This window comes from Equus quagga, chromosome 3, assembly GCF_021613505.1.
Source record: "Equus quagga isolate Etosha38 chromosome 3, UCLA_HA_Equagga_1.0, whole genome shotgun sequence".
NCBI lineage: Eukaryota > Metazoa > Chordata > Mammalia > Perissodactyla > Equidae > Equus > Equus quagga.
This window is the reverse complement of record NC_060269.1, coordinates 115,462,433-115,479,826: the sequence shown is the minus strand read 5'-3', so window position 1 is coordinate 115,479,826 and position 17,394 is coordinate 115,462,433. Positions and strand designations below refer to the sequence as shown.

The 17,394-nt window shown below is 46.3% G+C and overlaps 1 protein-coding gene across 1 annotated transcript in view; it reads right to left on the bottom strand.

The window, feature by feature from the left end:
• LOC124237268 (ubiquitin carboxyl-terminal hydrolase 46) overlaps positions 1 to 9,686 on the bottom strand; it is a 62,184-nt gene extending 52,498 nt beyond the window's left edge. The window contains exon 1 of the mRNA XM_046656730.1: positions 9,512 to 9,686. Coding sequence (XP_046512686.1) covers positions 9,512 to 9,547 — 36 coding nt within the window. The 5' untranslated portion in view covers positions 9,548 to 9,686. The remainder of the gene's footprint in view (positions 1 to 9,511) is intronic.
• Between the last annotated feature and the right edge of the window lie 7,708 nt (positions 9,687 to 17,394).

The following is a 17,394-nucleotide window of genomic DNA, read 5'->3' as shown; positions in this document are numbered from 1 at the left end:
AACTAGCTCATCAAACCCATTACTTCACAGACATCTTAGCACGGAATGAGGCCAAGTTAAAAGAAGGTGAACAGATCTTAAAAAAGCTACTAAATAAATAAGTTCAGGTGGTTCACAGATATAATGAAAATCATAAAGGACAACAAACTGATATTTGAGATCACTGGTCTAAGGAACTGGATCCATTCCATGGTTTTTCTCTAGAGGAAGAAAAGCTTGGGAAAAACAGATATCCACCCCCCCACCCCCCAGCATACAATACACACTCGTTTTGAATGTCACTTTATTTTTACTTATTTTATTTTTATCTGCCCTCCCCTCTTCACACCACACTGCCTCTCTCAGAGAATGAGGCAGGACCCCAGTTACTAAAGCATCCTGAAACCTTGCATTTAAATGGCAGCCTCCTGTGCTGGCTTAACCTTCAGTTGACTACAAGCCCAGTTTACGCTGAAAAGCTCCAACTGCACCTATAGTGGATCAATTAATGCTGAATAATTATTTTGAGAATCCCCCTCTCACTTTAAGAAGTGTCTGACTTGGGAAATAAATTGGAGGCTCCCCACTAACCTGCCACCAGCTCTAATGCAAAGCTGATTGGGAGTGAGTTGTGGGCCTCTCTCTAGCCCTGTTCCTCCCCACACGACAGAAACAGTGAGAAGGGACCCCCCACTTCCCCAGCACCTGCAGTCAGAACCACAGCATGAAGGGAATTCTGCCTCACTCTTGCCCAACCTCCTTCCCCAATCCCACTCCTCCCAAGACGCCCACGAAATGCAGAGAGCAGGTCAAAATGAAAGCAGAATTCCACTGCATCTTGTAATACCAACAGCTCTGTGCTTTGAGCAAACTGAAGGAAAATATTAATTCACTAAAAGTGTGAGAACAACTATGAAAAGTAACATGCGTGAGAGCATCACAGCTCACAAAATGCTTCCCGTAGGCAGGATGCCCTTTGATTCTCCCAAAAAAAAGCTGTGAGGAAGGTATTTCGTCGTCTGCCTTCCTGTGTTGCAAAGAGAAGAGGAACCAGGCTGAGATTTACCAAGCAGGATTCCAAATCCCAAACCCCACTGCTTTCGAGCTGTATGGAAGAAAGAAATTGTTTTCCTTTTTCCCCTAGGGCCTTGCTCCTCTAAGTGTGCTCCCCAAACCAGGAGCATCTGGTCACCTAAGAGGTTGCTAAAAATGCAAAATCTCAGCCCCACTCCAGACCTATGGGAATCAGAATCTGCCAGATCCCCAGATAATTCCTGTGGACATGAAAATGTGAGGGGCACTGCTTTCCTGCAAGGCAATTCTTCCATTCTACCGAGCTACATCTCTTCATTCATTTATCTCATAATCATCTACTGAGCATCCAGCAAATGTGTGCCAGGCACTGTGCTGAATGCTGGGAAATCAACAGAGGATGAGGTAACTATAGCACCTGCCCTCACCGAGTTGCCAGTCTAACACGGTGGTTTCTCAACCTTGGATGCTCATCGGAATCAGCTGCAGGAATTAAAAAAAAAAAAATTGCAGGTGCACAAAACCCACTCCAGACCTACCTATACCCACCCCGCCGCACAGTCAGAAACTCTGAGACTGGGGCCCTAGAAGCTGCATATCAAAAAAGCTCCAATTCATGCAACCACTTTGGAGAGCAATCTGACAATACCTAGTAAAGCTGCAAACAGGCACAGCCTAAGATCAGCACTTCAGGTTCCAGGAGTAGCTCCCGGAGAAATGGAGGCACATGTGCAAAGACAACAGGAACAAGAGCATTCACTGCAACACAATTTCCCAACTGGAAACTACCTAATTGTCCCTAAATAAGGGAATGAATAGGTAAACAATGGTTAAGTCAAAAAATTCTGTTCAAGAACAGTTAGAATAAGTCAACTAGGTCTCTATGTGTCAAGATATTCTCAGGTATAATTGTTGAGTAAAAAAAGATAGTTGCAAAAGGCTACATATTTGTACACACACAGAAACAGTGATATACTACTTATGGATATAAATATGCACGTGAACACCATACCAACTTCAGGAAAATGGCTGATTCTGGGAGGAGGGGAGAGGAAAAAGACAGGGGTGGTTAGTGGTTTTTTAAGGTATTATGTCTAAAAAAAGATCTTAACCAAATATGACTAAATTTTAATTATCTGTTAAATCTGAAGGGTAAGCATTTGGGTACATAGCATATACTAAATTACATTCTTCCTTCCAAACTTTTTTGGATATTAATGTTTTATTATTTATTTAATTTTTTTTTTGAGGAAGATCAGCCCTGAGCTAACATCTGCTGCCAATCCTCCTCTTTTTGCTGAGGAAGACTGGCCCTGAGCTAACATCCATGCCCATCTTTCTGCACTTTATATGTGGGACGCCTACCACAGCATGGCATGCCAAGTGGTGCCATGTCCGTACCCGAGATCCGAACCAGCAAACCCGGGGCTGCCAAAGAGGAATGTGCGCATTTAACCACTGAGCCACTGGGCCAGCCCCCAGATTTAATTATTTTTTTAAATTTCTTTTAAAAGCTTCACAGGTGATATGATATATAGCCAGGGTTGGCAATCCCTGTTCTGGGAGAATAAAGTAATAAAAAACTAGCTACTTAACATCAAGAAACCCATCTACAGAATGGCAATGATCTATAGCTCTTGAAGTTAAATTACTACCTTAAATAATTTTACATAGATTTTAAAAAACTTTCGTAGGGCAGATAATTTCTGTAAGCAATATTTTTTTAGGAGGCCAAGGTTATTACCCAAGGAAAGCAATATTTCTCAAAGTGTGGTCCTCAGGTCACCTGTAACACAATGAGGAGGGAGTGGGAAGGAGGAAGGAGTACTTATTAAAATGCAGATTCCAGGGCCCCACCTTAAACCTACTTAATCAAAATTTCTGGGGGCAGAACCTCAGAATCTGAATTTTTAATAAGAGAATGCACATGTGGGCACAATTCTTTGGTACACTGAAAAACCACTAAAGTATAACATATTTTTTAAGTTACATTTTTAAAACCATACATGTCTGTGTTCAATAAGGTGACATTCGTCCTACTCTGAAAATTAAAGTGCTGGGAATGTTTTCTAAATATTTGAGATAGAAATTCTACAAGTACATTCAAGCAGATCCTGACAAAAACTGGTTTCCTGCATACTGTATCTAACCCGAAGGACAAAGGAATGTATTTTAGGAAGAACAACATAATTTCACATTGCCTTTCTACAAGAACTTCAAAAAGCAACTGGGTAAACAGGAAAACTCCACAAGTCCAGCCTTGTTGCTGTTCTCACCGGAAGAGGCCCCAGACATGATTTTCACCAAAGCCAAGTTCAATTAAGCAAAGCTGGAACAATGCAAGTTGCCTGCCTAGCACAGTAATACATCCTAAATTTACTCTCAACACTCAAGATATCTTCCCGATTCCAGTCTATAATCTTTTTGCCCCAAGTCTTGATTTGTTTCACCTTATCATTTCTTCATCCTATATCTTCCATTCCATCCTCATCTTTCTTGACTTTTTCTTTGGTCTCCCTGATTTTCCCCTTCATTGTCCTTTTCTCTATTTCCAGACAAAACCACTGCAATCCTGACTTTCAAGCCCTGGAAAACGGCTCCAGAGCCCCTGAATAAAAGCCCAGCACAATAAACACATGAAAAGATGTTCAGGAGCCAGCCCTGATGGCCTAGATAAAGTTCAGCACACTCTGCTTTGGCGGCCCAGGTTCAGTTCCTGGGCACAAAACCACCTCACTCGCTTGTCAGTAGCCATGTTGCGGTGGCGGCTCACACAGAAGAACCAGAAGAACTTACAACTATATGCAACTATGTACTGGGGCTTTGTGGGGGGGGGGGGGGGGGGGGGGGGGCAGGGAGATATTGGCAACAGATGTTAGCTTAGGGTGACTCTTCCCCTGCAAAAAAAAAAAAGAAGATGTTCATCCTCACTAGTAAATAAGAAAGTGCAAATTTTAAACCACAAAGATACCATTTCACACCCATCTGATTGGTAAAACATCAAGTCTAACAATATCAGGCGTCTGTGAGCATGTGGAGCAACTAGAACTCCAGACGCTGCTGGCTGGAATGCAAACTGGCACAGCTGTTTTGGAGAGCAATCTGGCAATATATTAGACGGGCAGGAGGAAGCCTGGCCCTACAAGCAGAAGAGTGAAGCTTCCCAAACCAACAGGGTTTCCCACACCCACCCTCTTAAAACCACCCATAGCAAATAGTCATTCTCAGAATTGTGGTAAAATTCCACGTAGAGGATTTGCGACATCCCTAAAATTCTAACCAACAATCCCGGAACTGAAACATTCCCAAAAAGCCTTTAGTGCCAGGCTTGATTGCTGATCCAGAATTGATTTGTCTCAAGACAGTGTTCGTCGGTTCACGTTCCAGCAGTCTTTTTCTCTCAAAAGATCAGTAAGACCTTTCAAACCCTTAGACTAGCATTTGGTTTCACCACAATTGAGAGTTTATTATAAGAAGTTGCTTAAAAATATTTAGGCCAGAAGAGTTACTAGACTAAAAGACATCATCTTTTACAACTCTTCCAGTCAGTTTACTTTGGGCTGGCTCCACGGGTAGGCCAGAGATAAAAGTGCCAAGAGATATCTTTCTGATGATATTGCAGAACTCAACACCATCATAAAACCTCAACCCATTCAAATTAACCAGACAGACCAAGCTGGAGAAAAAAGAGAGACATGTGAACCAGAGAAATTTCTCTTAATTGCTACGAGAATCAAAACTGAAAATCGCTTTCCATTACAACCCAAACATACCAAAACTCCACATTAGCAAAAAATAAATAAATACGTTTTATTGTATGGGTGAACCGGAACACATAAAGTTGCTATCCAGAAAATGGTATTACAATCTTTAATTCTAACTACATTTTAGCATTCAACTTTGTGTTCCCCTAGGATTCCAAGAAAAACAGAGAAGAATCTGCAGACCTAATTGTCAGGTCCTGACCCCAAACAAACTCCTACATATTAGACCTGACAGGCCCAAAGAACAGAATTTTCCTTTAAACATTAACCCACCACCGCACCTCAGGCTGCAATTTCTGAAATCGGACAATGATCAGGGCAGACCCTCACATGTGACTGTAACTTCTCCTAGCTGATACGCTAAACTAAACGGACAGGCTCCAATTATTTGTGAAGGAGAAGCATGAGTAACAGTGATAGAGGAGAGGTAAATTATCGCTCCCTCGAAATTATGAGATGTGCATATTGTCTAATAATTTTTTAAAAAATCTTCCAATTATTCTCAAAATACTTGCCTCAGGTAAGTAATTGACTTACCAAGATAAAATGATCCATATGAAAATCCTCCAGCTTTGTTTCAAATGTTTACTAACTTTTCTTCCCTTCATATCAAGGTGACCTCATTTATTGAAAAGGATTCAAAGCCAGCACTCACAATGCTGTCTGGTGATACCTGGGGTTGTTCAGTGGATACTAAAATGTACGTTCGGCACAGTTGGAAATAAGATAGGTACTCAAATCCTTGCTACCCAATTAACAGGTATAGATTTTTATAAATACTCTAAGAAATACTACTAAGAAGCTTTCTACGACCAAAAAATATATATCAGTTTTACAAGTTGAGAAAAACTAAGGTCCCAAGAAATACAACAATTTATCAAAAAGGTACCATTAGACTCATGCTTAACTGGAGAGACGCCCAATGGTACAGATTCCAGTTCTAAGTTACACTGACTATAATCATAGTCTCATATAAAATAAAAAATAGCCACCCTTCGGTCAAACACAAATTATATTAATGTCCTGCTGCGTTCATCCATCTTCCCACTGTACCTGCAATTCTGTTCAACCTGTTTCCGTGTAGACAGCACACTGCGCACTGTATTGAAATTGTTTCATCTTTACCAATGTTATGCCCACAAGATAAGAAACCACTGAGCTCCTTGGGGATATGGACCCACCTCATTCATTTATGAAGCACCTGCACATAGAATGTGCCAACACTAACATAACAGGTCCTCAACAGATGGCCATTTATGGGAACTAAAATGTAATCTATTTGACACACGGCATTTCCTCTGTGGTACATCTTACAGCACTATTAACAAATGAACTTAAGATTAGATAATTTAGAACAATTTGCATTGCTACAAGTCACATTTCTAGAGGGTACACTTGGTTTCTCCTAACAGATGCTTCCTCTTTAGAAAATTCCTCAAGCTCTTTAAACAGAAAACTTACCCAAAAAGAACCCTTCCATTTGTAGGGCCATAAAAATATGCAGGAAGTTTAATCCATTGTTCTGGACAAAAATCAGAAGATTATCAACAAGGTACATTTCCTCGTGCTTGGTAGCAAGTGCATTTTAAAAATTACAACACACCAGCCAAACAAGCTTTACTATCTCTGAACTAGACATGATGTATGGCTAAGGTGACATGCCCTGGGCGAGTTGATCAAGATTCACTATGGCAGGAATTTACATGGAAGTAAAATTAAAACAAATGGGAACTAGCATTAAACTTTCAATGGGCGATAAAACTTCAGTGGGGAAGGAGACAAGTGAGGGGATTGAGTATTTATTTTCCAAGACCCTCTATATGTAAAACCAGCACAAGAAGTGTGAAGGAAAGAGAAAGTGTTTAGCCCTCAATCACATGAAGGATTTGCTACAAGTTTCGTTTCTGCTCTGTTGGGTCCTTTCTTGTCTGGTAGATGAAACAAATCCACTTTTCAATGCTAGGTCTTGGTTTGTTCAAGTCTTACCTAGAAGAACGATATCTTGTAAGACCCTTTCTGGACACACATCAGCCTGTTTAAAATATGCCAGTTGACCTGCTTAAAAAAAACATGCAATCACCACTTGCTCTTACAACTACTCAAACCAGTTGGGATCAAATGGAGTTAGGAGTGGGAAGGATCAATCAGAGCCTCAGAGAGATGCTAAACAGTAAGGAGAGACCTGCAGAAGACCTACCTGGAAACAATTCATCATCGAGCGAAGAGTCTAAAGAGACGTCCAATGAAAACTTACGTATGATCAGGTGAAAAGACTGCCGTCTCCTCATTACCAAGCCTTTTCACTTGGGAAGTGAGACTGGGAGGGACAGGGATGACCTGAGCTGCTTTTAAAAGGGGCGGGGTTAAGACTTCCCATCCCACCCTTTGTATACTGCCCTTGGGCTTGGTTTGCATAATGGAACATGTGGGTTGTTTATATCAGTGGCTGCTTCCGTCAGATCCAAGAAGGTATAATCTCCATTGTCCTTTAAACAACTGAAAGTGACATAATAATGAGAAAGATGATGTTGATAACAGCTAACACTCACTGAGTACTTGCTAAGTACTAGGCTCAATAACTCATTTAATATAGCAGTCCTAGGAGGTGGGAACTATTATCATCTCCCTTTCATAGATAAGGGAAGAGAGAAACCTGTTCAAGGACAAAAAGCTAGTATATGCTAGAACCAGGACTTGAACCCAGGAAGTCTGACTTTAGAGCCCAAACCCTTCATCACTTGCTCAAGACACAGTGGTCCCAATAGCAACACAAAACTCTCTACTTATGAATGACTAGTTCCTCATCTCACCCGGGTGATGATCCTAAATTTGGTACCTTTTTAGAGATTCCAAATGAGGAGTCAACTCTCCAGACACAGTACTGGCCTGCTCTTCTCACATGCTCCCTGCAGCCTGCCTCCCTGGCTGAGTTTTACTGGAAACAGGTTGTGACATTCTGCCAGGTGTACCAAGAAGCCCCAGCTGCACTGAGGGCAGGGGGAAAAAACCTGGAGGCTGACTTCCTCCTGGGACACGCTGGCTCTCAGGTTTCCAGCCTGCTTCAATCCAGAGAGGTGTCACCACACACAAGGAGGACAGGAATGACACCAAGGGCTGGCACCAAGGGCTGGAACCATGCTTCACGGCCCTGTAAGCCTGAGGCCACCCCAGCAGGCAAGAAAGAATGAGAGCTGCTGTGGTTTCACAGTTCCCCTCAGGAGTTGGTCACACCAGAGAGAGAAACCGAGAGGAAAGGCATCCCCTTTTCACTGCACCCAGCAACATTAATGCCACTCGACAGGCAGGGGCAGGAGACGCCACTCTGCCTAGAGAAGGAAGGAAAAGAGAGGAAATGTAAATGCTCAGGAGCTACCCACCACATCTAAGTGATCCTGTGCCAATATCTTTGCAGCTATCACTACTCTGGGAAAACCCCCACAGCAGTGGCCACGTCTCACAGTGCTGAAAACTGAAGCCAGCACCGGTGGGCTTCTCTCCCACCCCTGAGCTAACACATGGCTCCTTAAGGCTCCTTTGCCATGTGTTAATCTTGCAACAGAATGTGGGAAAGATTTAAAAAGCTGTCTGGTGGGGGAAGGGCACCCAGAAGATCACCTGACCCCCAGGCTTGTCAATCAGGCCTCCTCAGATTCCCTGGAGGGGCCTGTATTATTAGCTTCAAGGAAGGTTCCCCGAAACTGGCATTAAAGAGCACAGCACATACTCCAGCTGGGAGGAGGGGAGCTATAGAGGGGGTGACCCTGGAGAGCTAAGGCAAAGCACATTTGCTCTCACCCTGCACAGGAGGGCAGTGCCTTACTCCAGGAGGTAAGCTGTGCTCCCCAAGGCTCTGATAAGTGTGGGTGCCAGCAGGGTGCACCCTGGGGACCCAAGGGCTGGAGGCTGTTCCTGCAGAAACTAAAAAGGAAGAGAATGCAATGGGAGAAACCCAAGTGACCACCACGTCATGACCCAGTCCCCCATCAGAGCCCAGCGATGTCCCCTTGCTGTGTCCACGCCCACCAGCCTCAGCCGGGTCTACAATGGACCAGGCAGGATAACCCTGGAAGCCTCCTCCACGCCCACAGCCAGCCTGCCCTTCGGGTCTCCAAATGTGACTGCCATATAACCTTGTGCCTCTTTCACAGATGGGGAAACGGAGGCATCGAAAACAAATTACCCTGCTTTCCCAAACCTGGTAGAAGTTCACTTCTGTAACCACGATTTTGCACTTTTTTAGAGCTTTAGTACATTTCAAATTTCTCCAGATACACCGATTGGCTTTGCAAAGTGAATTTTAAAGACAGTTTAAGGAGTGAACTCAAAATGAGATGAGGGCGGTCAGAGCGTCCGGCAGGGCTTTATCTCCCGCAAGCACAGGATGGGTGCTCCCCGCGCCAGCTTATCTCCCAGCCCCCTCCCCCGGGACGTCCGGGTTCGGCCTCCACCTCCCCCCAAAACGCTCCCACCGCCACCCGAGGGCGGAGCAGAGCTGTGCGGCCCGGGGTCCGGGGTTGAGCGGGGGCGGGGGGCGGGGGGCACGGGGCCCCTCCTCCGGCTGCTGGGGAGGCGGCCGGCCCGCCCAGCCGGGGGCCGGGAACTTCTGGCCGCCCGCACGGCCAGCCGCCCCCTCGCCCGCGCCCCCGCCCCGCGCCGGGAGTGTGTGCGGCTCGGGTTTCCCTTTCTTCGCCTCGCCCGCCTCGGGCGCGACCCCTGCAGCGGCGGCGGCCACTCACCATATTACAGATGGAGGCGATGTTTCGGACAGTCATTAGTCTAAAGGTTGCAGCGATCCCGCACCGCCATCTTTATAAGGTGAAAACAGGACTGTCCATGGTGGAGCGCTCGCGCGGAGGCCAGGCGGCGGCGGCGGCGGCGGCGGCGGGGAGGCGGCCTGGGGTCCGGCTGGCAGTTTGGCCGAGAGAGGGAGGCCGGGAGGGAGGAGGCGGAGGCGGGAGGGCGGGGACGCGGGGAGGGCGGGCGGGAGAGCGGAGGGCGGGGAGTGGCGGAGCGAGGGAGCCTGGGCCGCGGCCGGCGGCGTCGGGAGGAGGGGCGGCCCGAGCGCGCCGCGTGCAGCCCGCGCCCCTCGCCCCGCGCCCCGAGCGCTCTGCTGCGCGCCCGCCCCCGGCCCCGGCCCCGGCCGCAGCCTGGGCGGCCCCTCCACCCTCGCCTGCCCGCCCGCGCCGCCGGCTCGGCCCTTTCCTTTCCGTTGTCTTTCCTGCTGCTCTCTGCTGGGCCGGCATGCGGGGCCAGGCCTTCGCTCGCGCGGCTGCCGCAGCCGCCCCGCCGCCCCCCGCGCAGACCCCAAGCGCCGGCGACCGCCTGGGGGCCCGGGGCGCCTCCGGGGAGCCAGCGGCCGCTCCCGGCGTGCAGCGCCCACCGGCGGCAGAGCGCGGCCTGGGGAGGCGGGCGCCGGGGCCGCTCTCGGTCTTCACTTTCTCTTCCTTCTTGCCGCCTGTCTCCCGCGCCCCGGGGGTTTCTTTTTTGGCGAGGAGAGAAGGCAAGGGATAGAGGTGACTACGTCCGACTTTTCGTTTCTCCCCGGGGTTCCAGCCAGATGGCACCGGCGGGACCCGAGAAGTAAATGAGGTCAGGACAGGGAGCGTCAGGAGGCCGCCGCCTGGGGAAGGGCGCCGGCAGGGGGAGGAATCTGGGTCTGGGCGGGGGCCGGGAGCGGCGCGCTCGGGCAGTTGGTGGCATTAGCAGGTACAGAGGAGAAGTCTCGGTTCTGGGCGAGGACCAGGGACTGTCCAAGGAGCGATTTGAATCTGGAAAGAACGAGAACCAAACTTCTCCGCATTCTCAGGAAAAACATACCTCTCTCAGGAGCACCCAGCCTCTCCACGTTTTTCAGAGGGTGTTGTATCGGCGCACACACATTTCCTGCGTAAAAGGTGGCTTCTGGCTCAGAACGCGAATGTACACCACTTTGCAGATGTGTTCGTGTGAAACAATTCTACCTACAAGGTCGCAGTTCACTGCTTTCAACAGAAAAGTTGAACAAGTGAAACGCGTGATATTTCTTAAAACCAATCTATTTGATGATAAATTGAATTAGAAAAGAAATTAATGTAATTGACGATAGCTTTTATCTAACCAAGGGTAACATGCTGGGGAAAATCACGCTTCCGCTCCTTCATTATCTGTGTAGGGTGATGCATGTAAGATTTGGTAAACGGTGATTGCTAATCTCCCTGGGACCTGGGTAGAAATGAAAGAAGACCAACAACTGACTAAACTTTAGTGGGGTCATGTTGGCCCTGTGTACTTCAGTGGATTTAAGAAGTAAGTTCTTGCTTGTGCTAAGCCATTCTACACGTTATTTCAAATAGACCCTGATGATGATGGTAGCCAACTTCGATTTCTTCCCATTGTCAGTCATAACGTTCTTTACATTCATAATCTTCAGTCACCACCGTAACTATCAGGTGATAGAGGCTATTATCACCTTTTGCAGATCAGTAAAATAAGGCTTAGAGGATCAATTATCTTACTTCGATCCTGTTACCCACATTCTGTAAGTGAAGCTGGTGTGCTCACCTGGCTGAGCACCCTGGGAGAGGAGGAGAAGACAGCAGAACATCCAAACTATGACCAGTTGGGCAACTGAGGCCTAGAAAGGTTGAAAGACTGCAGGAAGGTCACAAAACAAATTCAAGAACAACCTCAAGGCCAAAACTCAGGCCTCGGGACTCAGTTTCACAGACATTCCACTATAAAGGCATTAATCCAAAGCCTTCAATGATAGGGAAATTTTATGCCATAATAGAGTTCAGTATTTCCGCTAACATTGGCACAGTGGATTACCAAATCCCCCGGATTAAAAACGTCACTGACATAACGAAAATTGAACGTCATCTGATTACTGAGCGCTATATCTGCAAGTTAAAAGGATTTTTGCATGCCTTTTAACGGCCTATAGGCTAAAACTGAAGTGTTCAATAGAGACAGACATCCAGATTGAAACTCAGGCAGCGAGTTACATACAGAACAAATCAATTGAACACAGCGGATCTTGTCAGACTCGTGAATAATTAAGTATTTTTACACTATCACAAGGTTGGTATTCACAGGTCTAAATTGGAACAGGCATCAACTGAAGCAGAATAATCCCAACCCCAGCTTCACTCAAGGAGGAAACGTTATTTGGAGGTGATAAGAGGTAAAATCAAGAAAATGTCGAGAGAACTGAGGAAAAGTGTTTCACATACAGGAGCAGGCTGGTTTAAAGGGACAGAGTTAGAACTGGGAAAAGTAGGCAAATGGAAGGATGGGATATAGGCTAGCACTAAAGAGCCTAAATGAATTTGGGGAAGGCTGTCAGTCCAGGTAGAATGCCCCTTGCTGCACAAAGTGTGGTCCATGAACCAGCAGCATCAGCGTCACCTGGGAGCCTGTGAGAAGTACAGATTCTCAGGTCCCTTCCCAGAACTTTGTAAATGAGACTGCATAAAGGAGGAGCACCGCCCCCGCCAGCCACTTGTGGTAGCATTGTCTGTGTTTGCCTGCCCAGCATATATTCCCCTTCCTGCAATAACAGCTCCCAGATTCTGCTTTGGGGAGCTTTCCCTCTCCTGTTCTAAGGCTCAGTTGTGGCTGACCCCTGGCTCAGAGGAGGGTACATAATCCAGGCTGGCCAATGAGAGCGCCTCATGGCCCAGCCACAGTGATTGGTTCAGCCAGGAGGCTGTAATATAAGCTGAGCCAATGAGAGTCAGCCCTAGGTCTTTGAGGAAAGAAATACAGTAGTCCCCTCTTATTTCCCCCTTAGCCCATTTCCAGTTTCCAAGGTTTCAGTTATCCGCTGTCAACCACAGCCTGAAAATATCAAATGGAAATTCCAGAAATATGTTTAAAACTCAGAAGTTTTAAATTGCACGCCTTCTCAGGAGTGTGATGAAACGTGCTGTCCCGCTCCATGCCACCTGGGATGTGAGTCATCCCTTTTTCCAGGGTATCCACTACTATAAGGCTACCCGCCCATTAGTCACTTAGCCATTTTGGTTATGAGATGTGTGTCGAGGTATCACAGTGCTTGTGTTCAAGTAACCCTTATTTTACTTAATAATGGTCCCAAAGTGGAAGAACATTGATGCTGGCAATTTGAATATGCCAAAGAGAAGTTATTGTTGTTAATCTCTTATTGTGCCTAATTTATAAATGAAACTTTATCGTAGGTCTGTGTATAGGAAAAAAGATAGTATACGTAGGGTTCGGTACTATCCCCATTCACAATATTTCAGGCATCTGCTGGGGGTCGTGGAATGTATTCCCTGCTGAGAAGAGGGGACTGCTGTACTCCCTGAGTTTGCTGAGCTGATGGGTTAAAATCTAGAGCTGACATCTTTTCACTGCTTGAGAATAAAGCCAACACAGAAAAATGGAGCTGAGGAAGTGAAGAGAGAGCCTAACAACATCCTTTATCCACTTGCAACCAGATCTATATCCCAGACTTTTTGGCAACTCAAGTCAGTGAAGTCTTTGTTTTCTTTGGCCAGTTCAAATTGCAGGTCTGCTACTCACAGCTGAAAGAATCCTAATAACCAGTGTCTCCCTGTCCCCAAAATTCATTAGGTTCCTTCTGAATTCATAACGTTTCCTTTTCCTGTCTTCTCTACTCATTAAACCCATCTTTCGAGGTCTGCCTCCTCCATGAGGTCTTCCCAGATTGCTTCCCTCCCCCCCCCATCAATGAACTTCTATATCCAGGTGGTTTCATGCTCTCCCTTCTGTTGTTACTAGTTTTGTGTCTGTCCCCCTCCTGCTTCCCCTGTTTGCTTAGTTAACACTGCTCAGCCTTCAGTTGACCTGAGCCGACATGAGATGTTCTTGTTACTTTTTTTTTTTTTGAGGAAGATTAGCCCTGAGCTAACTACTGCCAGTCCTTCTCTTTTTGCTGAGGAAGACTGGCCCTGAGCTAACATCCATGCTCATCTTCCTCTACTTCATATGTGGGACGCCAACCACAGCATGGCATGCCAAGCGGTACCATATCTGCACCCGGGATCCAAACTGGTGAACCCCAGGCCACCGTGAAGCGGAACATGTGAACTTAACTGCGGCGCCACCAGGCCAGCCCCACGTGTTCTTATAGCACCATCCATCTTCCTTCATTGGCCTTATATTTGTAAATGTGTTTAGGCCATGCAGCACGCAGTGTGGAGGCAGTAGAGTGGGTGGTTAAAAAATGAACCCTGGGGGCCCTGCCCAGCAGTGTAGTGGTTAAGTTTCCACGCTCTGCTTCAGTGACGCAGGGTTCGCAGGTTCAGATCCCAGGCGCAGACATAGCACTGCTCGTCAGGCCACATTGTGGCAGCATCCCACATAAAATAGAGGAAGATTGGCACAAAGGTTAGCTCAGGGACAATCTTCCTCACACACACACACAAAGTATAAAAGAAAAAAATGAACCCTGGATGCAGACTGCCTGGACTTGCTGTGTGACCTTAGGCAAGTTTCTTAACCTCTCTGTGCTGCATTTTCTGTTATCTATAAAATGCAGATAATGAGAGTACCCCTCAGAGAGTGATTGTGTTTATGTAAGGTACTAAAAATATGTGTGGCACATACTAATCAGATAAGTGATCACTGCTATTATTATCATGCATGTCATTATTTGATTAATGAGTGCTTCCCAACCCTCATCAGACGTGAAGAGACAGGTCTGTTTTTACTCACCATTTTACACTTAAAGAAAGACAATACCTTGTCCATAGGAGGAGCCAAGAGATCAAATATTATTTGGACAATTGCCTCTCTCCAAGTGGCCAGGAAGGTCCTGGAGGGAGGGGGCCTTGTCTTGTGCATTTTAAAAATCTCATCCGGTCCCAGGCACGGTGCCTGGCACATTCCTTCCTTTCCTATTTTCCTCAGTGCCAAATAGGTTATTACAACTCTTTTGATATGCAAATGCTGGTAAAGGTTTGGCTGTCTGGGGGGAAACATTTTGCTGGCCATAGACTTGAGTTTGAAACCAAACTAGTTTCTGTGGATTGTATTTCAATTCTGTGAGGAACTTGATGACAGCCTTTTTCCTTTTTCATCATGTATCGAACAAATATTTATTAAAAACATCCTTTGTGCCGGGTGCTACTGGTGATGCTAGGATGAGAGAAGACGGTCACCATGCTGGCACTGCTCCATGCCTCTTGCAGAGTTCACTGGCATTGTTTACGAATGTCTTTGCTACTTTTTGCATGCAATTAGTACAAAACAAGGATAAGCTAACTTGGGAGTGAGCATCAAATTAGAGTTCCTCCACCAGGAAACTGCATCTAAGACCATGAGTGTGTTTATAGGTGATTCCCTAAGCCTTTGGAACAATTGGCTTAGTTTTTGTTTTTTGTTAAAGATCGGCCCTAAGCTAACATCTGTTGTCAATCTCTTTTCTTCTTCTTCTCCCCAAAGCCCCCCAGTACATAGTTGTATATTTTAGTTGCAGATCCTTCTAGTTCTGCTATGTGGGACACCACCTCAGCATGGCATGATGAGCAGTGCTAGGTCCGTGCCCAGGATCCAAACTGGCGAAACCCTGGGCTGCTGAAGAGGAGCCTGCGAACTTAACCACTCGGCCACGGGGCCAGCCCCACAATTGGTTTGTTTTGAAGTGCCGGCTGAACTGGCACTGAAGCCTTTTTAAGTTAGGTTAGAACCTGATTAGCTTCTTATTTGCTGATTTGTTTTGATTAACTGAGAGAAGTGATTGCTCTAGCTGGCTACCGAATGGGGAGAGAGGGTTGAAGGAGAGCAGAAGAGCTCTAGGTGAGGCCGGTGAGAAATCTGCGGTGACTGTCCCTGCGTTGTCGGTAGCCAGGTTAGGGAAGGAGTAGCAATGGAAAAAGAGAGAAGTGGACAGATTGAAGACTTTTTTTTGAAGGTAGTCAAGTGAATTTGGTGATTGACCGGGATGAGGGACAAGAATGAGTCAAAGATAAGTCCCTAGTTTCTGATGAGAATGAAAAGGAATGTCATTTTTGACAACAGGGAATGTTGAAGGAGAAGGTTCAGCTGGAGGTGGTTGGGAAGAAGCGAGTTTGGTTTCAGAGGTGTTGAGTTTGAGAGAAGCGTGCGACACTGACTAGTTATATCAAGTACAAGTCTGGGGCTCAGAAGAAATGTCTCGACTGGAGATGAATCTAAGAGTAGTTGATAGATGGAAGATCACGGAGGACGTGCAGTTATGGATGAAATTGCCTGGGGAGAGTGTATAGAGTGAAAATAGACAAGGGGAGAGTCGAGAAGAGCTCCCCCATGCCAGGATCAGATGGAGGAAGAGGAGCCAAAGAAAACTAACAGAGCTTCTCAAGTGGTAGAAGAAAAGCAAACAAACAAACAAACGTGTAGCATCGCAAAAGCCAGAGCATTTCAGGATGGGGGGAGTAGTCAAATGTATCAAATACAGGGGAGATCAAGAAGATACGTAATAATAACAATATTCAATTCTTTTTTTTTTTTTAAAGATTGGCACCTGAACTAACAACTGTTGCCAATCTTCTTTTTTTTTTCTTTCTCACCGGAGTCCCCCAGTACATAGTTGTACATTCTAGTTGTAGGCCCTTCTGGTTGTGCTATGTGGGATGCCACCTCAGCATGGCCTGATGAGTGGTGCCATGTCCGGGCCCGGGATCCAAACTGGGGAAACCCTGAGTCGCTGAAGCGGAGCATGCGAACCTAACCACTCGGCCATGGGGCCGGCCTGACAACATTCAATTCTTGAGCAAGACTTTAAGATGCATTTAATCCTTCTGACAACCCTGTGAGGAAGGCAATATTGTAATCCCCATTTTAGAGAAGAGAAAACTGAGACTCAGAGAGTTTACGGAATTTGCCAGATTCATGTAAGCGTTACCTCACCAGAGCCTGTTACTCAAGAGTCCTTTGAGTTCTGTTGAGGGCAATTTGCATGGACCGGTTAGGACAGAATAGATACTACAATGGGTGGATAAGGGGAAGGGAGGTGGGAAGACAGACTAAAGGTGTTCGGCTTTGAAGGGAAGGGGAGAGAGTAGTAGACAATTGAGGAGCTTAACAATCCCTGCCGTGACTGGCTCTCTGCCTGGCTTGCAAGGACCTCCTAGCCTGGCTCTGCCTCACCTCTTCCAACTTTTAAAGCAAACATATCACTCTCACTTCATGCTTCCGGGGCTGCGGGCTCACAACTCTCCCCACCCTCAGCCCATTATTCTTCCGTCTATTTCAAGTCCACTCATTCCTCAAAACTCAGTTCAGACCTTATTTCCAGAGGAAGTCTTCTCAGTCTCATCTTCCTTGGTAAGTTTTTATCAAAGGTCACTTTTCCTATTTCTTTAGAAACCTGAAATGCCTGGCACGATGCTGAGTTCACACTCTCAGATACCTAGCAGGTAATTATTTTACCTGACACGCTTGGCTCACTTGATCAGAACCATTTTACTCACCTTCCTGGTTTCCTGGTAGTTTTCTCTTTCCTCCAAGTTCTGATCTGAATTATATAGAACTGACAGTCCTTGTGGGAATAGGGAGGGTGGGGTTTAGGACGTAAGTGCATGATAAGGAAGTTGAAGCAAAGAGGCTTCCCTAGAAATGAGATTTTCTAGAGAGATTTGGTCATCAAATAAGGAGAGATCTGCAGCCAAAGGGA